General features: G+C 43.4%; 1 protein-coding gene and 1 long non-coding RNA gene across 2 annotated transcripts in view; one reads left to right on the top strand and one right to left on the bottom strand.

Moving 5' to 3' along the window:
• Positions 1 to 24056, top strand: part of LOC141414757 (uncharacterized) — a 28208-nt gene that overhangs the window by 2427 nt on the left and 1725 nt on the right. The window contains exon 2 of the long non-coding RNA XR_012439594.1: positions 3044 to 3152. This is a non-coding gene — a long non-coding RNA (uncharacterized lncRNA). The remainder of the gene's footprint in view (positions 1 to 3043; positions 3153 to 24056) is intronic.
• On the bottom strand, positions 13863 to 15186 carry LOC109695928 (transcription elongation factor SPT4-A). Its single transcript, XM_020178717.2, has one exon. The coding sequence runs from the start codon at positions 15114 to 15116 to the stop codon at positions 14763 to 14765; it is 354 nt and encodes a 117-aa protein (XP_020034306.1). The 5' UTR covers positions 15117 to 15186; the 3' UTR covers positions 13863 to 14762.

Here is a 24056-nt window from a genome sequence, read left to right as displayed (position 1 = left end):
TTGAAGCCAATCCAGGCTAAAAGATAGCAAGACCCCATCTCAACAAGTAAGCTGGGCAATGTGTAATCTCAGCTACTGTGGGAGGCTTAGATAGGAAGATCTCAGTTTGAGGGCAGCACCAGGCAAAAACTTGAGATCCCTATCTGAAAAATAACTAAAGCAAAAAAGGGCTTGCGGTGTGGCTCAAGTAGAAAAGCAAGAGTTCAAGCCCTAATACCCCAACTTTTTTTTTTCTAAGTGAAGTATGTCTGTAAGTACATATGTCCAGTAACTGTCTATTTAGTCTTAGACTGAGGCCACTCTTACTATTCATCATTGTGGTCAAGGATTATTATTTCAAAATTGTGATGTAATCCTCCTCATTTTTGTCTTTAAAGTTTTCCCTTCACCTCAGCCTGGTAGAATATACCATAGCTTACTATGTCACCTGTATTCCCATTGCAACACTGCTCCCGAATAAATAGCATTGCTCTTTGGAGAATCTCTGTTCTTTTTTATTTCATTTAATACAGTCCATATTCAAATGCCCCACTTGTTTAAAATGCCTTATAGGGTTTTTTTTCCCCCATTGTATGAAATTTAAATGCATGTGGTTTATTTGGGGGAGAGACTCTGGGCTTTGAACTCAGGGCTTTGCCCTTGTAAAGCAGGTACTCTACCATTGGAACCATACCTCCAGTAGCTAAAATTACAGGCAGAAGCCACCAACACCTGGTTGGTTATGCCTTTTTTAATTGTAAAGCTCCTCTACTTTTTCCTCTATGACATTAACTTTCTCCAGGACAGTGTTCTTGTAGAATGTCCCCTATTCTACATTTGCTGATTATTTCTTCATGGTGTCTAACTGGGTTTTCTAACCCCATCTTGATGTTAAACTAGAAGCCAGGTCTAAGGGCCTTATTGAGTTTAATTAAAACTACTGGCAGGAAGACCTCGTAGATGATGGTATAGCTAGGATTGGAACGCAGGACTACTAATTCCAAATCCTGATCATTTTCAACCATATGCCCCATATTGCTATTGAGATTTTGGCTAACCTATAAATAATTCTCTTAGGCTTTTTAAGCATTTGGTTTTGTTGATAGGGGAAATCTTGGTTTCCGTGGTAACCAGCTTCAAAGCTGCCACCCAGTGATCTCCAAGTCCTGGCACCCACGTACAGTCCCCTCTCGCTTGGAATCAGGGCTGGTCTTTGTGACTAACAGAATACTGTGGAACTGACAGCAGGAGCTTGTGTGACTTCCTAGGCTAAGTCATATTGCAGCTGCCTTCTGTACCTCTTAGTAGGTCCCTCTGGGGGCAACCAGCCAGCATGCATGAGGACATACAGGTGGGGTGGGGAGCTGAGGCTGCCAGTGAAGTGCCAGCACCAACTCAGATTCGTGTGGGTCAGCATTCTGCCAGTGGATCCTGAGCCCCACTCAAGACATCAGTGCAACCTCATGAGAGACCCCAACCCAGAAACGCTCACCCGAGCCACTCCAAAATTCCTGACCCCAAAACTTTTTTTTTTTCAGTTCTGGGATTTGAACTCAGGGCCTACACCTCGAGCCACTCCACCACCTCTTTTTTTTTGTGATGGATTTTTTCAAGATAGGGTCTTAGGAACTATTTTCTCAGGTTGGCTCCAAACCTCTGTTCTCCTGATTGCTGCCTCCTGAGTAGCTAGGATTACAGGCATGAGCCACCAACGCCTAGCTCCCAAAACCTCTTAAAGAATTGTTTTGGTTTTACTGTGGTAAAATATGCATGACTTAAGCTTACTGTTAACACCATCTCTCAGTGTACAGCTTAGTGTCAGTAATGCATGCATTCACACTGCTATGCACCCACCACCACCAGAAACTATTTTGTCTTCCCAAACTGAAACTCTGCCCATTTCATTCTCTCACCTGCCTCTCATAGCCACTGTTCTAGCTTCTGTCTCAATGATGTTGACTACATTAGTGTATGGGTTTTAATATGAAATGTCCACAGGCTCGAGTTTTGAGCACTTGGTAGTCCCCAGTTGGGGTCTCTATTTTGGGAGGTTGTGGAAGCTTTGGGAGGTAGGGCCTAGTCAGAGGAAGTGGGTCACTGGTGGGGGGGGTCCCTTTGAAGGTTATACTGGATCCCCAGTCCCCTCCTTTCTCACTCTGCTTCCTGCACTCCCACACATTCCCAAGTGGATAGGAACTGAGACCGTGAGTCAAGATAAATCCTCCCTCCCTTAAGTTGTTATGTCAGGTATTTTGGTCACAGCTACATAAAAGTAAATCGTATAGCCGGACACCCGATGGCTCACGCCTATAATCCTGGCTACTCAGGAGGTAGAGATCAGGAGGATTGCGGTTTGAAGCCAGCCTGGGCAAATAGCTTGTGAGACCCTGTCTCAAAAAACCCTTCACAAAAATAGGGCTGGGTGGAGTGGCTCAAGGTGAAGGTGCTGAGTTCAAGCCCCAGTACTGAAAAAAAAAAAAAAGTGTAACTAGGGACCTCATATAAATGAAATCTTGTAATATTTGTTCTTTTGGTGACTGGCTTATTTCACTTAGTATAATGCCTTCAAAGTTCAGCCATGCTGTGGCATGTGTCAAATTCCATTCCTTTTTAAGGCTGAATAGTACTCCACTTGATGGATATGCCCCTCTGTATGTATGAGTTTTTTCTTTCTTCTGTCCATTGACCCCTTTCCTTCTTGGAGATTTTTGCTTGTTTGTTTCCCAGCCACAGCATGACGGGGAAGTGAGGCCAGCCCTCCTCCTGACATGTGAGCCATGCACCTTGTCTACTTTCCCTGTGCCGCTGAGTGCTGCAGGCAGCCTCTCAGGAGTGCCCTGGCACTTATCGTTAAAACTTTGAGGTCATTTCACAGGTAGGGCACCCAGAAGTGGGCGGATGCCCATGGAAAGCCAGGTGGATCTACTAGATGTTAGAGTTGGGCGTTACCCACAAGTGACCATGTTCCTGTCTCTCCTAGACAGATAGTATACGTGTTAAGTCTGAGTCCCAATCACCCAATTGATTTCTAGTCAAAGGAATTTAGACAGTTCTTGCTTTGCAGCCTGGGGAAAGCCATAATTCCAGAATATTCCAACTGAAGAGTTTCAGCCATCTTGAGAAGCCATTCAGAGTGCCTTCAGAATCGAGTGGCCAGCACGATGCAGTGTTTGGTATGAATGACTTCCTTTGTGCTCAGATAACCCCTAAAGTGGTACTGAAAAGCGATGTGCGCCTTTACACAGGAAGAAGCTGACATTTAAACTTTTTCATTATAAGTTAAATAGTTGTGTAGCAGAACATACTGGACTTGCCTCTTAGTGAGTGCAAAGCCAGCAAGCACAACCAAGAGCCAAAAGTGAAGAGGGTTTGTAAGGAGCAAGTTGGGAGAGCATTGGGAGTCGTTTCCAAAGCAATTTCTCCAGGACAGAAAAAGCAAGGGGCTTTTATTGGGGAAACTCTTACTACATATTCCTACAGGAAGGTACACTCCTGGGCATGCTCAGTGCGAGCTCATGCTTCTTCATACATTCAAAGGGTGGACTCACCGCCTCCTGTTACAGTGAGCAAAGTTTACTCCAGGTCACCTTAAAGGGGTGGGTCAGAATGACTCGGCAATTTTGACTGATTTCTTATAAGTGTCTCTGGAGGGTCTTATCTAAAACAAAAACAACTTTGAAGGCACAGTTAACAGTCATTTCTAGGGGCAGCAGCCCACCTGCCCCTACCCTAAGGACCTGATGACTAACAACTGTAGAGAATGTCATTTACTACTTTGCAAATAGTAGCATTTTTTAACCTCAGGCATGCACAGCTATGCTTTTTTTAGGTTTTTTTTTTAATGTTCTGTTATTTTCTTCTTTTTTTTTTTGGTGGTTCTGGGATTTGAACTCAGGGCTTTATGCTTGCACCAGCCCCCAACTGTGCTTTTTAACTCTTGGCATCTAGAAGAATCTAGAGACTTCACTATGTTTCTTATTTAAAAATCTTGGTTGGTCCCTTTTAATCTCTAGGTTTTCATAGCATTTATAAATTTTTTTTTGGCAGTATGGGGGTTTGAATTCAGGGCTTCTTGCTTGCAAGGCAAGTTCTGTACCACCTGAACCATGCCTCCCAGCCTTTTTTGCTCTGGTTATTTTGGATGGGGTTTCGCTTTTGCCCAGGTTGACATGGACCATGATCCTGTCAATTTACGCTTCCCACTATAGCTGGGACTGAGGCAGAATAGAATAGGGAAAACAAAGCATGGGAAACAGCAGCCAGGAATCCAAAGATAAACTCTGTATTAATAAATGACTTGATTCAAAGCACACAGGTCCTATTTCCTTTACTTTAAGCCTTACACACCCTCAACAAACTTTAATATTTAGTACAAAAAACAAAGGGAAAAAGCAGTTCTCTCCCTCTCACCTTGTGTGCTCTGGGAATTGAGCAAGAATATCTTTAAAAAGACACTGGGCCTGGGAAGAACCACCTGCAAAGTGACTCCTCTGTGCACAAAAAAAAAAAAAAAGTTTAAAAGAAAAATGCTTGTCAAAGGAGCTAAAAATATACGATGGAGAAATAGCAGCCTCTTCAACAAAAACTGCTGGGAAAACTGGTTAGCAGTCTGCAAAAAACTGAAACTAGATCCATGTATATCACCCTATACCAATATTAACTCAAAATGGATCAAGGATCTTAATATCAGACCACAAACTCTAAAGTTGATACAGGAAAGAGTAGGAAATACTCTGGAGTTAGTAGGTATAGGCAAGAATTTTCTCAATGGAACCCCAGCAGCACAGAAACTAAGAGACAGCATAGATAAATGGGACTTCATAAAACTAAAAAGCTTCTGTTCATCAAAAGAAATGATCTCTAAACTGAAGAGAACACCCACAGAGTGGGAGAAAATATCTGCCAGCTATACATCAGACAAAGGACTGATAACCAGAATATATAGGGAACTTAAAAAACTAAATTCTCCCAAAACTAATGAACCAATAAAGAAATGGGCAAGTGAACTAAACAGAACTTTCTCAAAAGAAGAAATTCAAATGGCCAAAAAACACATGAAAAAATGCTCACCATCTCTAGCAATAAAGGAAATGCAAATTAAAACCACACTAAGATTCCACCTCACCCCTGTTAGAATAGCCATCATCAGCAACACCACCAACAACAGGTGTTGGCGAGGATGCGGGGAAAAAGGAACCCTCTTACACTGTTGGTGGGAATGCAGACTAGTACAACCACTCTGGAAAAAAATTTGGAGGCTACTTAAAAAGCTAAACATTGATCTACCATTTGATCCAGCCATACCACTCTTGGGGATATACCCAAAAGACTGTGACACAGGTTACTCCAGAGGCACCTGCACATCCATGTTTATTGCGGCACTATTCACAATAGCCAAGTTATGGAAACAGCCAAGATGCCCCACCACTGACGAATGGATTAAGAAAATGTGGTATCTATACACAATGGAATTTTATGCAGCCATGAAGAACGAAATGTTATCATTCGCTGGTAAATGGATGGAATTGGAGAACATCATTCTGAGTGAGGTTAGCCTGGCCCAAAAGACCAAAAATTGTATGTTCTCCCTCATATGTGGACATTAGATCAAGGGCAAACACAACAAGGGGATTGGACTTTGAGCACGTGATAAAAGCGAGAGCACACAAGGTTTTTTAGGTAAGACACCTAAAAAATTAGCTAGCATTTGTTGCTCTTAATGCAGAGAAACTAAAGCAGATACCTTAAAAGCAACAGAGGCCAATAGGAAAAGGGGACCAGGAACTAGAGAAAAGGTTAGATCAAAAAGAATTAACCTAGAAGGTAACACATATGCACAGGAAATCAATGCGAGTCAACTCCCTGTATAGCTATCCTTATCTCAACTAGCAAAAACCCTTGTTCCTTCCTATTATTGCTTATACTCTCTCTACAACAAAATTAGAAATAAGGGCAAAATAGTTTCTGCTGGGTATTGAGGGGGTGGGGGGGAGAGGGAGGGGGTAGAGTGGGCGGTAAGGGAGGGGGTGGGGGCAGGGGGGAGAAATGATCCAAGCCTTGTATGCACATATGAATAATAAAATAATTTAAAAAAAAAGAAAAATGCTTGTCACAAAGATGGACACCTGTCTTGAGTGGAGCATCTGGCAGGACCCATCTTTGTTTAAAGGGATGCTCAAAATCTGTCATAATGACCCAAGTATAATGAGCTGGCCAGCCTTGAAATACTTGGACTCAATTAATGAGACAGTGTAACAGCAAAAATGACTAATTATACCAGGTGTCAGAACAAAGAAAAGCACTTTTCCTAAGGTAGAGTGAACCCAAATCCTCAACCCACTTTTTCACCGTAATACCCCTGATGCTAGAGCACTCATTGCACCTGTTATCAGATATGCCCTCACCCATGGTTCTATCTTCCCTTTGCTTTGCTTGACTAACACGCTTTCTTAGTCTCTACCTTGGTGTGTCCTAAAATTGTTTTTTTCGACATAACAAACTTGGTACCCAAGAGCCGGGCAGAGGCCTCCTCCCTTTTGGAGACCTCCTCTCTGAGAATGGCCAGTTCTAGTAACAGGATGACAGGCATGCACAGCTATGGGTTGAGATGGGATCTTTCAAACTTTTTGCCTGGACTAGCCTTGAACTGCAATCCTCCCAATCTCAGCCTCCCAACTAGCTAAGATTACAGGTGTGAGCTACTGCCACTTGGCTTTTCTCCTCCTCCTCCTCCTCCTCCTCCTCCTCCTCCTCCTTCTCCGCTTCCTCTTTATTTTGACCGATAATTTTATGGAGAGGAGGAGTTACCAGGTACTGAGGGAGGGTCAGTCCTGGAGAGTCCAGGGAGAGAACCATATACCTTTGAATACCTTCAGGACAAGGTAAATGGCAAATCCATTTTGTGCTATTGTTACCAATGGAAGGTCTCAGAAGACTGGTCAAGATCTCAGGTCCTTGGCCTCCTGAACATAGAATTAGACAGAGACATGCAGCTTGCAAAGTAGTAGCAGTTTTACTGACCATGAGAGTGAGTAAAAGCAGGAAGTCACTCCCCAAAGAGGGGGCAGGCTCTGAGCAAGCCCCAGGCTGGCCTGAAGAGTAGTATCTGTAGCTCCAGAGCACCAGTGGTTTGGATGGGTGTTTATAGCAAAGGGTAAGCAAAAAGTGAAGACATGAGTGGTACATAAGAGTGGGTTTTGGTAATTGTGCATGTGAATCCAATGAGCTATAATTACAAGACTAGTATACATGCCCCAGTTTGGATCCAGATGAAAATACTGTTTCAAAAGGGGGCATTTAGGGGCTGGTGGAGTGGCTCAAGCAGTAAAAGCACCTGCCTAGCAAGCTTGAGGCCCTGAGTTCAAACCCCAGTGCCACCAAAAAAAAAAAAGGAAGGGGGCGTTTGGGGAGCTGAAAATATGGCTCAAGTGGTAGAGCACCTGCTTTGCAAGTGCAAAGCCCTAAGTTCAAACCCCAGTCCCACCAAAAAAAAAAAAAAGTCAAAAAGAGCATTTGGGGGCAATTCCTGTAGGAGTTAGATCACCTGTCATTCCAGGTATGGTGGGAAGTATAAAGTAGGATTACAGTCCAGGGTAGCCTGGGCAAAAAGCAAGACTCTACCTCTAAAATAACCAGAGCTGGAGGCATAGTTCAAACTGTAGAACACCTGCCCAGGAGGTGTGGAGCCTAGAGTTCAAACCCCAGGTACCACCAAAATAAATAAATAAATAAATAAATAAAAATTCCTCTTGAAGAAGGAAAGAAGTTAAAACTGCACAGAGTCTCTCTACCTTTCCCAAGGCTGACCTCAAACTCAAGATCCTCCTGCCTCTGCCTCCTGCATAGCTAAAATTACAGAGATGCACCATAATGGCCAACTTTCTTTTTTTGTAGTGCTTGGGTTTGTACTCAGGGCCTCATGCTGCTAGTCAGGAACTCTGCCACCTGAGCCATGCACCTCTAGCCCAAATGGTTGAATTTTCTAAACAGACAATTCTGAACACCATCCTACTCACATCAGTGACATCAAATGGGTTCTGGAAAACCAAGAAGCCCAGACACTTAGAAAATCACATTCAGCTGGGCATATTGGCTAGGCTTTCTCAAGTTTACAGTGTCCCCAGCTAAGGGAAGCATATGGGAAGGTTAGAAATGTGACACATTTGGTCCACGGGGACCCAGGTAGATAGACACTGTGCTCAGAGCCCTTGGTTATTTGCCATTTGCAGCATTGCCAAGTAGCCTCAGCAGAATTCCTTTGGAGACTGTCTGCCCCAGAAGAGACACACCCATTCAAAGGTGGACTCTAAATTCCAGTTAACATGAGGACATGTCTATGTGTACAAACCAGTGTAAAATAAGGGATGTAAAAATCAGCTATCGGGGAAGTGTGTTTTCATTGATCTTGAAAACCATCTCTAGAAATGGAGCTAAAGACTTAGTTGCATGAATATTCATAAAAACTATTAGGAACATATCTAAATAACCAATAATAAGCCAGACATGGTGTTGTGTGCCTGTAGTCCCAGCTACTCAGGAGGCTGAAGCAGGAGGGCCACTTGAACCTCAGTGAGGCACATCTTTACCAACCTGGAGAATCATGCTTGGGACTTGGGGCCAGCTGACATACTCATAGCAGAGCACCGTCCCAGGAAATGGATGGACAGATGGCATTGTGCAAGCATGGACTGGGGACTGGATGTCTGAGCTCCACACTCACCAAAGGCCTGAGCCTCTGACTTCCTCTGTCTCATTCCATCAGAGTCTTTCCAACACCCACGGGGGCTCTGCCTGGTCTGTGCCTCACCCAAATCACTCCCCTCACCCAGGCCAGGCCCCCACTGGCCCTGAAGCCCCAGCCCTGTCCACCCCCACTTTTTGTCTTTTCTGTCCTAGCACCCATGGGCCCACTTGCCACCACCTTGTGACTGTCATGTGGTTCTGTCTTAGAAGCTCTCCTGCATTCCATGCGCTTTCTCTTTGCCTCCCCAGTTTGCCTGCTGTCCTTGGACACACAATCCAGGTGTCTTCTTTGCAGAGACACCTGTTACCTTCCTCTTACTCGTTGTGTACCTGTGTCTGTATTTGGTGGCCAGCCCCTAAATGCAGCCCCCATGTTCCACTATAGAGGCCAAGGGAGAGTCTTCCGGCCCCAGTAATTAGCCTCTAACCCTAGTTCAGCCAACTGAACATTCTTGCCTGGACTTTGCCTCTCCAAGGAGGGTGCCCATGTTCCAGGGGCTGCCAGAAATACTGGCAGTGTGACAGGCATCCAGTGACAGCAATGTCAGTCAAGGGTCCTGAGCAGAGAGTTCAGAGGCACGGTCTTGTTTGCACTTGTATTGTCAGTTGCTCTGGTTGCCATCATTCCTATCAATTTTCTGAAACAGATTCTCCAGTTTTCTCATCAATTCCATTTCTCTCTCTCTCTCTCTCTCTCTCTCTCTCTCTCTCTCTCTGTCTCCCCCCACCCCTTCCTCTCTCTCCCTATCTATCTCTTACATCTTTATTAACATATATTAGTTGTACAAGGGGGGCTTCATTGTGACATCTACATATGTGCTTACAATTCACTCTATTATTCACCCCCAGTATATTTTTTTCATAAATTATTTTTCTGCTTCAGTCAGTGGGACTTGCTGACAACTGCCCTGAAACCCACTGGAGGAAACACCCCTTCTCTATAATGCTCCCAGGAGACCCCATTTGTGGTGTCTAATCCACTGTTATGGGTCTCCTGTCCCTCCTAGACCAGGAGAACTTTGGGTCTTGCTGAACCTCAGTACATAACCTGGATGCTCAATGTTTGGTAACTGAATTAATTCTTCCTATGGTCCCCTGCCTCTTGTCACCTTTCTCCAACTCAGTTCTGTGAATACCATGAGTGCTCAGCAAGCAGGCTGACCTCATCCATCAGTAGCACTTTCTTCCCCACAGCTTCATTCAAAGGATGCTAAATTCAGTTCATTGTTGGGATCCCTCAGATTAGGTTGTCATCTTCCAAGCAAGGAGTAAGAAGAATGGTTTGTGCTTCAGGCATTGGGCTTCACTCAGCTCTTATGATGCAAAACCACTTACAACCCAATGCGTTTGTTTCCCTGCAGGGCCCCTAGCTCTCATCACTTTGTATGAGCCTGTGTCTAGAGGCTTGTTGTGAGCTTTTTGTCAAAGGAAAAAAATGAATCTGTTTCCCTCTGATTGCTCAGCTGTTGCATGTTACGCTACTTACACCCTGTGATCCCAGCTGCGTGTCAGAGTTGGATGACAAAGGAAAAGGAGGACACCACTGATACCAGCCGCCAGGGCAGCATGTTCTACTCTCAGGGACCCTGCTCAAGACCCCTGAATAAATGGCATCTGAGCACTGCCCCTGCGCCTTGTGGAGGATCACCCTTTGGGAGTGTCTTCCCCTTGCCCAGGCTGCTTTTCTGAAGCATCAAGGTCAGTGACCATCTTGGCTGCCTGTAAAGGGCCCTTGTCAAGCCATTGTACATTCAGCCCTGAGATGCTCTTTGACCAAGGTTCTGGGGAACATTTCCCATTTGTTTCCCTCCTAGAGTTCTCAGTGAGAGCAGTCTGAGAGAGAGGGTCTGAGAGGTCCTGCAGCAGGGAAACCTGGGTCACTTTATTGAGCATGACTAAAATTGAAACAGGTGGTCTGTCCCTTGGTCCTCCTCCTGGGCTCCCAGATCCACCATCTGGACTTCACCCTCTGGATCTTGTTCTCCAGCTGCAGAAAGAGGTATGGAAAGGAAGGCAAGGAAAGCTGCATTCTCTCCCCACCAAGTCCACTCCCTGCTCTTGCTGGCCTATCCAGAAAGAGGAGGAACCATTCAGGTTTAGCTTCTTTTTCTAGTGCTGTGGATGTGTTGAGAGAGAAGAAAGCATTTGGACCAAAATAGATGTATAAGATATCTTTTATTCTACCAAAAGCCCATCTCCCCCTCTGGGGCCATCATTGAGTCCATCACTCCATGGGCAATGGTTAAACAGGTTTATCAAGCATACACTACATGCAACATGAGCCAAGGAATATTGGCTCTCCCAGCCTGGGTTGCTAATCACTATCATCTTTAAGCAATTGCAGAGCACGTGATGGGGATCCACAGACTGACTGGAACATTGGGCTATGTGTCTATTTCTGCGCCAGCACTACACTGTTTTGTTTGGTTGGTAGTATTGGGGTTTGAACTCGGGGCCTCACGTTCAGTGAGGTGCTCAACCACTCTACCACTCCAGCCACTTTATGTGTTAGGGGTTTTTGAGATAGGCTCTCACTTTTTTGCCCAGGCTGGCCTTGAACTGCAATCCTTCTGATCTCTGTTTTCTAAGTAGCTAGGATTACAGATGTGAACCACCAGCAGCCCAGCTGTATTTCTTCTTTTGAGAATTGTTCAATTCACTTGCCCCTTATTCAATGGGTGGTGATTCTTTGTGGGGCTAGTTTTGGGAGCTCTCTATATCCTGGTTATTAATCCCTTATCAGAAGGTTATTAATCCCTTATCAGAAGTATAGTTGACAAAGATTTTCTTCAATTTTGTGGGCTGTCTCCTCAGTCTAGTGACTGTTTCCTTTGGTGCAGTCCCATTTGTCAGTCTTTTCTCTTAATTGCTGAGCTATTAGAGTTCTATTCATGAAGTTATTACATTCCAGTGTGTTTCCTATTCTTTTCTGTAATACTTCCACAGTTTCAGATCTTACCTTAAGATCTCTGATCCACTTTGAGTTGATTCTAGTACAAAGTGAGAGACTGGGATCTAGTTTCAATCTTCTAGAGGTGGGTATCCAGTTTTTCCAGCATCATTTGTTGAAGAGGCTAGCTTTTCTCCAACATATGTTTTGGGCTCCTTTGTTGAAAATCAAATGGCTGTGGCTGTGTGAGTTTGTGATTGGGTCTCCCATTCTATTCTATTCCGTTGGTCTTCATGTTGTTTTTGTGCCAATAGAATGCTCCACGGTGTAGTTTGAAGTCAGGAATTGTGACACTTCCCCATGCTGCTCTTTTTGTTCAAGGTCATTGGCTATTCACGGTCTTTTGTGCTTCCATGTGAACTTCAACGATTTATTTTTCTATCTCAGTGAAGAATGTCATGGAAATTGTGATAGGGATTGCATTGAACACATAGATTGCTTTCAGTAGTATAGCCATTTTTTGTGGCAGGCTAGGTTAGGGATATTCTGGGATTCCTTCCCCTAGCCCACAGGAGCCAGGTGATGAGGATTGCCTCCACACTTCCAAGTTCAAGATGGTATAAAAACAACTCACCAGGAGACCCCAGCCCTTCTTCTTCCCTACCCTCACCTGGAGGAACAGGTGACTCCCCTCCCTGAATAAAGCTATTCTACTTCACCCCATCTGCGTGCTCTGCTTGGAGTCTTCCATTTGGAGCACAAGGATCATTTGAGAACAACGATTGCCAGTAACAATTTCACAATATTGATTCTGCCAATCCATGAGCATGGGCTATCCTTCCATCTTCTAATGTCTTCATCGAGTTCTTTCTTCAGTGATTTATAGTTTTCATTGTATAGGTTTTTAACTTCCCTCATTAAATTTATTCCTAGATATTTCTTGATGCTATTGTGAATGGTGTTATTTTCCTGATTTCTTTCTCAGACTGTTTGTTTGTGTATAGAAATGCTACTGATTTTTGTGTATTGATTTTGTATCCTGCTACTTTGCTGAACATGTTTATGAAATCTAAGAGTTTTTGATGGGATTTTTTAGGGTCTTTCAGGTATAAGATCATATCATCTGCAAATAGGGATAATTTGACTTCTTCCTTCTCTGTTGAATCCCTTTTATTTTTTTCTCCTGGCTAGGAATTCCAGAACTATATTGAATAAGAGTGGTAAGAGTCTCATTCCTGATTTTAGAGGAAATGGTTTCGGTTTTTCTCCATTTAGTATGATGTTGGCAATAGATTTGTCACATATAGCCTTTATAACACTGAGAAATGTTCCTTCTATTTCTAGTTTCTTCAGAGCTTTTAGCATGAAAGGATGTTGAATTTTGTTGAAAGCTTTTTCTGCATCTCTTGAGATGATTTGTGGCTTTTGTCCTTGATCCTGTTTGTGTTATATTACATTTATTGATTTGCATCTCTGGGACAAAAACTTACTTGGCCATGTGTATGATCTTTTTAATGTGTTGTTGGATTCTATTAGCAAATACTTTATTGAGGATTTTTGCATCTATGTTCATCAGGGATATTGGTCTATAACTTTCTTTTTTGACTTATCTTTACCTCATTTTGGTATTAGGGTAATACTGGCTTTGTAGAATGAGTTTGGTAGTGTTCCTTCTTTTTTATTTTATGGAATAGTTTGATGAGCATTGGTGTTAGTTCTTCTTTAAAGGTCTGGTAGAATTCAGCAGTGAATTCCTCTGGACCTGGGCTTTTCTTTTTGAGAAGTTCTTTATAACTGTTTTGATCTCATTTCTTGTTATAGATCTGTTTAAGTTGTTACTGTCCTCTTGGTTCAATTTTGGTGGATCATATATATCAAGAAATTTATCTATTTCCTCTTCATTTTCCAGTTTGCTGTAGTATAGGTTTTCAAAATATTCCTGTGTAATCTTCTGAATTTCATTGATGCCTGTTGTAAATTAATTTGGGTCTTCTCCTTTCTTTGTTTGGTTAATTTTGCTAAAAGTTTGTCGATCTTGTTTATTATTTTGAGGAACCAACTTTTGTTTCATTAATTCATTGTATCATTCTTTTGGTCTCCAATTCATTTATTTCAACCCTGATTTTTATAATTTCTTTCCTTTTACTACTTTTGGGACTGACTTATTTCTATTTTTCTAAGAGTTTGAGTTGTGTCATCTGATTGTTTATTTGCAATCTCTCTAATTTTCTTTTTTTTTTTTCTGCACAAATTTAAGTATATGAGAATTTATGATAAATTTTTTATCCTAAAACAGCTTACTTTGGCCAATGTGACATTACCCAAGGTCCCCTACTATGCCAGAGGAAAACTAACAGCCCACTTCCTATGGAAGCACAAACAATCCGAAACAAGACCAGTTAGGCAAATGTAAAAGGTGGGCAAGATTGGCCAAGTGTATGAAGAGCAGTAAAAAGAAAATACAACGAAGGAAATACTGTACTAAACAGGGTCAAGTAGCAAAGGGCACTAAAAAACCTCAGGTTATCTTCAAGGGAGACTGCTATACTAAGTCCAGAAGACAGAAGGCTACAACCAGTAGACAGTGGACTATCATCACACTGAGGGGCAACCTTGCCTCAGGACTGCAGATCTTTCAATGAGACCCAAGAAAGTACCCTCATTTGGAAAGCATCCCTGGCTTCATACAGGCTACAGAGCACAGAAAGGCCTCTGCTGTGCTGGCATAGTGCTTACAGAGCAAGTGAGCCCTTACTGGGCTAAGAAAAAGGGAGAGGAAGGAACGGCATGTGTTATGGTTAAGAATTTTCTAGGGGTTCATGTTTATTAGCATGTGACCCAGAGTCCTGGGGCACAGCTCTTCTATGGGTAGAAAAACCAGCATCTTACTCTTTCCTCAATTTAGTTCCTGAGACTCTACCAACCCAAGCCCTCCCACTTCCACCAGTAGTCCAAAGAAGGTGAAATGGCCCAGGGACACAATGTGTTGTTCTAAAAAAATGAAAACAATGCGCTGTTCTCCCAAGTCTGCTGCCTCTTAAGAGTTGGAGGGCAGGGATTATTTGAAGTTCTGCTTGTTTAGTTCCACAAGAAAAAAAATTAGCAGAGGTAGAAAAGTGAAGAGCGAAGACACTGGCAGTCCTGTATCTTGTTAAGTCTTTATAGCTGTGTCTCTGGATTTGTAGGCCACTCCTCGACTTTTGAGCTCCCGCACGATTCCTTGAGGCAGGCGACCAGTTACTGACACAGCGTACACACCTGGCTTAAAGTTACTGACTCGCTGCCATTTGGAGACCCAGCTATCCTCTGGACTCATCATTGCAATGATTCCATCAAAGGAAGAGCTGGTGCAGTCATATACCATCTCTCTGTTACCTTTCATTTGTAGGTATGCATCGCAGTTATCACAACCATCATATTCAAACTGGTCTATAGTCTTGACTAGCGAACACAGCAAACAAGCCCGCAGATGCCGCAGGTCCTTCGGCACTGTCTCCAGAGCCATTCTGCTGGATACGAAGGCTAGCAGCCGAAGACGCAGTCACAGCCTCCACACCCGCCTCTAATTTTCTTTTTTCTCTCTCTCTCTTTTTTTGGGAAGGCAGTACTGGAGTTTGAATTCAGGGCTTCACACTTGCTAAACTGGTGCTCTACCACTTGAGCCATCTCGCCAGCCGTGATCTCTCTAATTTTCTGAGGTGAGCCCTCATGGCTATAAACTCTCTGCTTAAGACACCTTTGCTGTGTCCCCCACAAATTCTGGTAAGTTGTGTCCTCATTTTCATTTGAATCTAGGAATTTCTTAATTTCTTTCCTAATTTCTTCAATGACTCAATCATTTAAAAGTGTCTTGTTCCATTTCCATGAATTTGAATGTTTTTTGTGATTTTCCTTGCCTTTGGTTTCTAATTTTATTCCATTATGATCTGTTAGGATACAGGGGATTATTTCAATTTTTTTTGTATTTGTTGAAATTTGCTTTATGACCTAGGATGTGATCTATTTTAGAGAAAGTTCCATGGGCTGCTGAGGAAAATGGGCAATCTGTTGCTGTAGGATAGAATACTCTAAAAATGTCTGTTAATCCATTTCTTTCATCCATGGTATTGTTTAGTTCTAGAATATCTTGGTTAATTTTTTGCCTAGATGTTCTATCTATTTATGAGAGTGGGGTGTTGAGAGCATCCACTATTATTGTATCTGGACCTATCTGTTCCTTCATACTCAAATGTTTTTGTCTTATGAACTTGGAGTACTGATGTTTAGTGCATATATATTTAGAACTGTTATCTCTTCCTGCTGAATTGTTTCCTTTGTTAGTATGTAGTGACCTTCTTTATCTCTTCTGATTGATTGCTGCATAAAGTCTGCTTTGTCTGATATGAGAATAGTTAGTCCTACTTGGCTTTGATTTCTGCATGCCTGGTATGTCTTTCCAACCTCTCACTTTTAGTTTATGTGTCTCTTTGGTTGTGAGATGATTCTTGTGGACAACAGATTATTGGAGCTTGCTTTTTGACATGGTCAGACAATCTGTGTCTTTCAATTGGAGTGCTAAGTCCATTTACATTTAGGGTTATTATTGAGAGGTATTTACTGATTCCTGTGTTTCTACTGCTTTTTTTTTTTTTCAGGTTGAGTCTTGTGTTTGTTCTTTACTTTTGGCATTGTTCATCTTCAGGTTTTGCTGGTTTTGGGTTGATCATGCTTGCTGCTTTCCTAGCATTCAAGTGTTCACCAATTCCCCTTGTGAGTTTTATTCTTTTATGACCTCTCATGTTTATGATTCTTTTTGCTCCTCTTCTGTGTTAATTATTACCTTGAGTATCTTTTGCAATGCAGGTGTGGTGGACATGAACCACTTTAGCTTATCCTTATTTCTCCATCAAAGTTGAAGGGCAGCTTTGCTGGATATCAAGTTCTTGGCTGGAGCTTTCTTCTCTCAGAGCTTGAATTATATTACTCCATGCTTTCCTGGCTTTTGGTTAGGGATTGTGCTGAGAGGACTGAGGTGATCCTTAGTGTTTACCTTTGTATGTAAGCTGACATTTTTCTCTTGTAGCTTGCAGTATCTTTTCTTCATTCTCCAATCCTGATATTTTAATCATGGTATGATGTGGATTTGTTCTTTCTGGTCATGTTTATTAGTAGTTCAAAATGCCTCTTGTAGAGCTGGAGGTGTGGATTAAGTGGTAGAGCACCTGCCTTGTAAGGATGAAGCCCTGAGTTCAAACTGCAGTACCTCCCCGCAAAAAATGTCATTAAAATTTTGATGGGGATTGCAGCTGGGTACTGGTGGCTCACAACTGTAATCCTAGCTACTCCGTAGGCAAAGAATAGGAGGATCCCGGTTCAAAACCAGCCCACGCAAATGGTTTGAGAGACCCTATCTCAAAAAACTCTTCACAAAAATAGGGCTGGTGGAGTGGCTCAAGATGCAGGCTCTGAGTTCAAGCCCCAGTACCGCCAAAAAAAAATTTTTTTTTTGATGGGGATTGCATTGAATCTGAAAACAGACTCATAGGCCAATGGAATAGAAGACCCAGAAACAAGCCCACACAGCTACAGTCCTCTGACCTTTGACAAAGGTGCCAAAAGCATACATTGGAGAAAAAGCACCCTCTTCAACAAATGGTGTTGGGAAAACTGGATATCCACATGTAAAAGACTGAAACTAGATCCCTATCTCTGACTCTGTACAAAAAATCAATTCAAAATGGATCAAAGACCTTAATGTAGAAATTGAAACTTTGAATCTACTATGGGAAAACACTTGAAGATATAAGCATGGGCGATGACTTTCTGAATAGGACACCAATTGCTCAGGAAATAAGAACAAGAACTGACAAATAGGATTACATCAAAGCAAAAAGCTTCTGCATGTCCAAGGAAACAATCACCAGAATGAAGAGACAGCAGACTAGCTGGGGAAAAAAATCTTCTGATATTTATCTGGCAAGGGATTGATATTCAGAATATATTTTAAAAAGCTCAAAAATTAAATACCAAAAGGATCAATCATTCAATTAATAAATGGGCAAATGAACAGGCATTTCTCAAAAGAAGAAATACAAACAGCCCATAAATACATGAAGAAATGCTCATCATCTTTAGTCATAAAGGAAATGCACATCAAAATGACTCTGAGAGCCAGGTCCCACTATCTCACACCTGTAATCCTAGCTACTTGGGAGGCTGAGATGGGAGGGTTGAGGTTCGAGACTAGCCCAGGCAAATAGGCAAATAGAGACCCCCATCTCCAAAATAACCAGAGCAAAATGGACTGCAGGTATGGCTCAAATAGCAAAAACTTGCTTTGCAAGCATGAAGCCTTGAATTCAAACCCCAGTCCCAGCAAAAAAAAAAAAGACACTGAGATTCCATTTCATTCCAGCTAGAATGATTGTCATCAAGAAAATAAACAGGGCTAGCAGAGTGATTCAGTTGGTAGAGCTTATGTCTAGCAGAACTATTTGCCCAGGTGGCTTGGAACCATGATCCTCCTAATCTCTGCCTCCTGAGTAGCTAGGATTCCAGGCATGAGCCACCAGCACCTGGCTAATAAGTGCTAAATTTACCTAAGGGGCATTGAAGGAACAAGCCAGTGTGGCCTGGGGTAGGGCAGTGGGGTCTCTGTTATGATTTGGATATGAGGTATCCCCCAAAGAAGTTCATGTGTTGAAGGTTGGTCCAGTTGATGGTGATTGGCTCAGGAGGGCGTTACCTCATGGATGGGTTAATCTACTGATGAGTTCACACTGAATGGGCTATTCAGAGGTGGGCCCTGTTGGAGGAAGTGGGTCACTGGTGGTTTGCCTTTGAAGGGCATATCTTGTCACCAGGAACCTTCCCTCTCACTCTGATTTCTGGCCACCATGAGTGAGTGGCTCTGCTTTACCATTCCTTCCCCTACACGCTGTCTGCCATGATGCTCTGCCTCACCACAGGCCCAGAAGCAATGGAGCCAACCTACCATGGACAAAACCATCTTTCCTGATTAAGTTGTTTGTCTCAGGTATTCTGTCACAGCGACCAAAAGGTGACTAACATAGTCTCTTGTGCCTTCCTTTTCTCATGTAAACATGGGACCCAAATAAAATGGTGTGCTGCCCATATAGCTTCCCTTGTTCCCACAGTCACTCTCAGCCCTTCCAGAAGCGTTCCTGCACATCAACAGCCTGCGCGCTGTCCTGGAATGCCGTACCACTAGTGGTCGCCAGGGGGAGGCCCCAGCCTGCATGGTCTCACAAAGAGGCACTGCCCACTTGAAGCAAGGAAAACCTGCTCCAGCACTGTTAGGAAGGGAGAGGAACAGCATCTTAAAAGCTGGGAAAGGAAGCTCAGGCTGTAGGCTTGGAAACAGGCAGTGGCACAGTTCTTCCTCACAAAGAAGACACCGAGGCACATTTGTATTGCAACGGACATATTTTTATTCCTTGTCACAGTCAGTTATTGATGGTCATGTTAAGCAGCAAAACCCACATAGATCTGGGCAAAGCTGTCCCCTCCCCCAGCTGGAAGGACCCTGGGTCAACAAGGACTCATCCAATCGTCACCTCCCCCCCCACCCCGAGGTGCTTCACCTGTGACCCCCATCAGTCATCTAGCTGGTCCTCCCTCCACCTGGCCTGTGGCCACACCAGTCCTGTAACCCTGGGTCAACATACCTCCCCAGGCTTCTACTTGCTGACCAGGAAGGATGACTTACAAACTGCATCATTTCTATGTGGCTTTTGACCTCTGACCATCTTTGGTTTTATCAAAGCTGAGCCCTGCTTACTGAAGTCCAGCTTGTCCCTGGAACCGGGGCCAAATGTGAGGTGAGTCCTCAGAAACAGCCACCAAGTTGACAGCGGACTTTAGCTGATCACAAGCTTTCAGTTCAATTTCCAAGCCTTTCTCATGAGCTCCAGGCAATAGTTTGTTTATTTTTTCCATTAATTTTCTAGGGAAATGGCTTTTGAGCTTTAAGGAGGTGCCTTTTACAGACTCATTTTGGGCTCCCATCTTTGAGTGCTGGCCTGTGCTAGACACCACACTGTGGCCTGACAAGGGCAATCACAGGTGGTTTCATTCATGTCTCACAATTATGAATCCCCATTTGAATGATGAGGAAACTGGGACATGGTGAGATTGAATAGTCGATCTGAAGCTACAGGCGGGACTCAAACCTGAGTGTCTCCATTTCCACTTGCAACGGCCTCAGAAAGCCAGCAACACAGACCAATTTGCACTCACTGGTGTCATGTGATCAGGTGTATCTGCTCTAGAAGCAGTTCTGTGGGCTGAGTGCCCATGTTGGCCGAGGACAGAGTGGCTCTCATATATTCTTCTCTCCCATTGTCCACTGGGGGCCAGGCGTTGTTCTAGGTGCTGGGTCTTAGCCGGGAACAAAGTGGACAAAAATCCTCCCCCCCGGGAGCTCACATTAGAGCAGGAAAAAAGCAGATATAAACAATAAACCTAAGCAATAAGTATACCAAATTGGATGATAGAAGGAAAAGGGCTATGAAGAGAAAATAGAGCAAAATAGGGGCCTGAACATGGAAGGGGGTTAATCTAAAACAGGCCTTCCTGAGAAGGTGAAAAGGGTCCACAGGCCAGAAGGAAGTGGCATGGGGGTGGATGGATGCTGTGGCTTCTTGAAGAGGACGCAGACACAGTCACTGCAAAGGCCCTGAGGGACACAGACGAGGAAGGTCAAGGAGACTGGAAGCAGAGGCTGGAGAGGAACAAGAAAGATAGTGAAGATGGATGAAATCAGAACAGAAGCACGGAACCCACTTGAAAGGATCCTAGAAGTCATTAAAGAAGTGGAACCAATAGCTATCTCAGAGGAAACAGGAACACATGGGACCTGTATTTTAATTCCAGCTGCTGAGCTGAGAGAGGACTGTGGCAGGACAAGAGCAGGAGCAAGGCAGCTTTTGCAATAATCCAGGCAAGAAGGTGGTAGTGATGGTGGTGGTCAGAAGAAACAGGATCCTAGGGCTGTGCTCTGGAAGCAGAACCAAGGGAGCTGAGAATGGTTGCAGGATGGAGGTGGGAGAGAGCTGGAGTCAAGGAAAACTCCAAGGCTTTTGGCCCTAGTAACCAGAATAAAAATAATTTAAAGAGCTATCATAGTATTAAGAAGAGGACAGAGCCAGGCTTGGCGGGACACGCCTGTAATCTCAGCATTCAGGAGGTTAAGACAGGAAGATTTTTTTTTTATTCATATGTGCATACAATGCTTGGGTCATTTCTCCCCCCTCCCCCCACGCCGTCCCTTCCCACCCACCCCCCCTTCCCCCCACCCCCTCAAAACCCGACAGAAACTATTTTGCCCTTATCTCTAATTTTGTGGAACAGAGGGTATAAGCAATAATAGGAAGGAACAAGGGTTTTTGCTAGTTGAGATAAGGATAGCTATACAGGGCGTTGACTCACATTAATTTCCTGTGCATGTGTGTTACCTTCTAGGTTAATTCTTCTTGATCTAACCTTTTCTCTAGTTCCTGGTCCCCTTCCCCTAATGGCTTCAGTTGCTTTTAAGGTATCTGTTTTAGTTTTTCTGTGTTGAGGGCAAAAAATGCTATCTAATTTTTTAGCTAAGACAGGAAGATCTTGATTTCAAGAGCAATCTGGGCTACACAGAGTTGGAGGCCAGCCTAGGCTACATAGGGAAGACCCTGCCTCAAAAACAAACAAATGGACAAAAAAAAGGACAGTTGTCCTCTCTGTTTACTGATGGAGAGTAAAGGAATAAGGCAACATTAACACATGTTAATGGTTAACATGTGGTTAACACATGTTAGTGGTTAACATGTACCACACACCAAGGTGTGATAATGTCCTTTTGTTTTCATGATGAAAAGTACGCACTTACATGTTGAAATAATTTCATTTGAAAAGAGTCTCTGCACACATCCTGCTTCCCTTACATCGTGTATGGCTCCATGATCAAAACACCAATTCGCTTCAGCATTGCTTGGATTGTGGGGTCCAGAGAAGTCTGATTGCCCAGTTCCCATGGCAACCAGAGCTTGTTCTCAAGGCAGCTGATGTCTAGACTTCCCTTGGACTTAGAGCTGCAACAGAGTCCCTGATGTAATGATGGTTCGAATGCCACACAGGTTCAAATGAACCTTTCCTGCAGTTGGCCCCTAGTGTAGGGGCACGTGAATGCCAGCTTCTGTAATCTGGAGTGGAAGATGCTGCTCCAGCTCTAGTCTGAGAGAGAGGTTTCTCCAGGAACAGGGGCACATGCTTTACAAGTACCACCCACATGTTTTTGCCACTGTCTGCTGGTCTGCTAACTGCAGGACTCATTGGTGATGGAGGGCACAGCTGGGAGCCAAGATCCCAACGTCACGTTAGGAAGGACATCAAGGCAACAGGGGCCCTGGAGAAAGACCTGCTGACTCCACCTCAGACTAGCTGTGCGACTGTGGGCAAGTTCTTGCCCTCCTCAATTACAGGGGGAACCACAGAATCTACCCCATGATGCTGCCAAGAGGGCAAACCTTCAGACCCTCACAGGGTGGCCAGCACACAGTAGCTTTCAATGAAGGACAAGTTTGAAGTACCTATGACCTTGGCAGTCACTCACCGAGTCACTTCACTGGACTCTTCCCCAAGGTTCCTTCCACTGCCAACCCCACACCCCAGTGTGTTTGCTGTGAGCGCATATTTGCCATGATCTGACCAATGAATAAAGTACAGTGTGGGACCACTCAAGGCCACATGCTCCAGGCAGAGTGACATGGGGGAGGGGCATGAGAAGCCTTCCTTCTTTAAATTTCATGTCCTTTAAATGCAGTACTCTTAGAAATCAGATTGCTCTTTTTCCCCATGCTAACAGTAAGCTAAGCCCACACAGGTATTTAGGAAACAACACAATGCCAAAATAAAGAAAACAAAATATAAATAAAGCCTATATTTAAAAAAGAAAGAAAAGAACTGGAGGACTGGCTAAAGTAGCAAGGTGCCTGCCTTGCAAGTGCAAAGTCCTCAGTTCCAATCCCAGTACTGCCAAAATAAGTAAATAAAATATAAAGCCTGTATTAGAAAACAGCACTGTGTCTCATTTCTCTGCCCTCACCAGTCACACCAAGCTCCCCGAATGTCCTGTGTCCTCACACCTGCTACCTTGGCTTCTGCTGTCTCTTCTGTTTGGAAACTCTCCTACTTCTGCTCCTCCTTTTCCAAATTTTTGTAATTCTTATTTTTGTGTAATGCTGGGTATTGAACCCAGAGCCTGGAGCTTGCTAGTCAAGTGTTCTATCATTGAGCTACATCTCCAGCCCTGCTCCTCTTTTATATTTATTTGGTAATACTGGGGATCGAACCCAGAGCCTGGAGCTTGCTAGTCAGCTTCTCTACCACTTGAGCCACACCCCCAGACTCTGCTCCTCTTTGAAAACCCAGTTCTGATGTTGCTCTGTGACATTTTATGAGCCTCTCCCTGAGTTCGAGCTCACATTCATTCTCCATCTTCTGTGTTTTGTACCTTAGCTTCATGTTTCCCTTTCATTATCTAACATACCTGTGTCTCCCACTGGCCCCTACACGCCTTAAGGGTAAGGGTTATTATGGCTCATTTATGTCTATAGTTCCCAAATGTATCCCACAGTAGGTGCTTTAGAAATGTTTGAGGAACTGAATGAAATTGAATATTCATGGGGTGTATATTTGTTCAAACAGATTGTGTCTCTTTTCCACTAATTTAATTTTGGTGTAAGCTTATTTTCAGTGTAAGTAATCAAAACATATTTGGGTAAGTATTCTTCAGTTAATTAAAAATAACTTTCAATAGACTTGTAGTGCTGGTGCTTGCAAAACTGGAAATCTCAAAGGCTTATCCCTTTAATTTGTGGCTGAGGAAGACACAGAACACAGAGGGGAATGCTTAGAACATTTTATCTTAAGGGAAAAGAAACTGTGGAAGCAGAACAAGAAGGTGACTTTCCAATCTAGTTTCTGTTTCTTACCAAAAAAAAAAAAAAAAAAGAATTTAAACACTGGGAAGGCTGATTTACTTACAAGAACCTTTTCACTTTGGGTTTTGTAACTCAATAACCTCAGATAAGAATGCCTAGTTAAGTGTGGAAGGCAGAAATAAGTTACTAAAAATCTTGAGAGGTTAATATTAACTTCCTTTTCTTTCATGAATAATCATCTGGGATTAATGGATGAAACCAGCCAGGCAAGGTAGTATATGTACCTGTAGTCCCAGCTACTCAGAAAGCTAGGGCAGGAAGCTCTTTTGAGGATAGGAGTTGGAGACCAGTCCAGGCAACAGAGCAAAAAAAAAAAAACCCAAAAAGCAAGGACAGTTTGCATGCCAGTAATCCCAGTGGAGGGAAGAGAATCTTGAGTGCAAGGCCAGCCTGGGCTACATAGCCAGATCCTGTCTCAAAAAGTTAAAAAAAAAAAAAAGGTCTGAAGGCGTGACTCAAGTGGC

Source organism: Castor canadensis, chromosome 12 (genome assembly GCF_047511655.1).
Source record: "Castor canadensis chromosome 12, mCasCan1.hap1v2, whole genome shotgun sequence".
NCBI classification, from domain to species: Eukaryota; Metazoa; Chordata; class Mammalia; order Rodentia; family Castoridae; genus Castor; species Castor canadensis.
The sequence above is the reverse complement of the archived record's forward strand: the minus strand, read 5'-3'. Positions and strand labels throughout refer to the sequence as shown.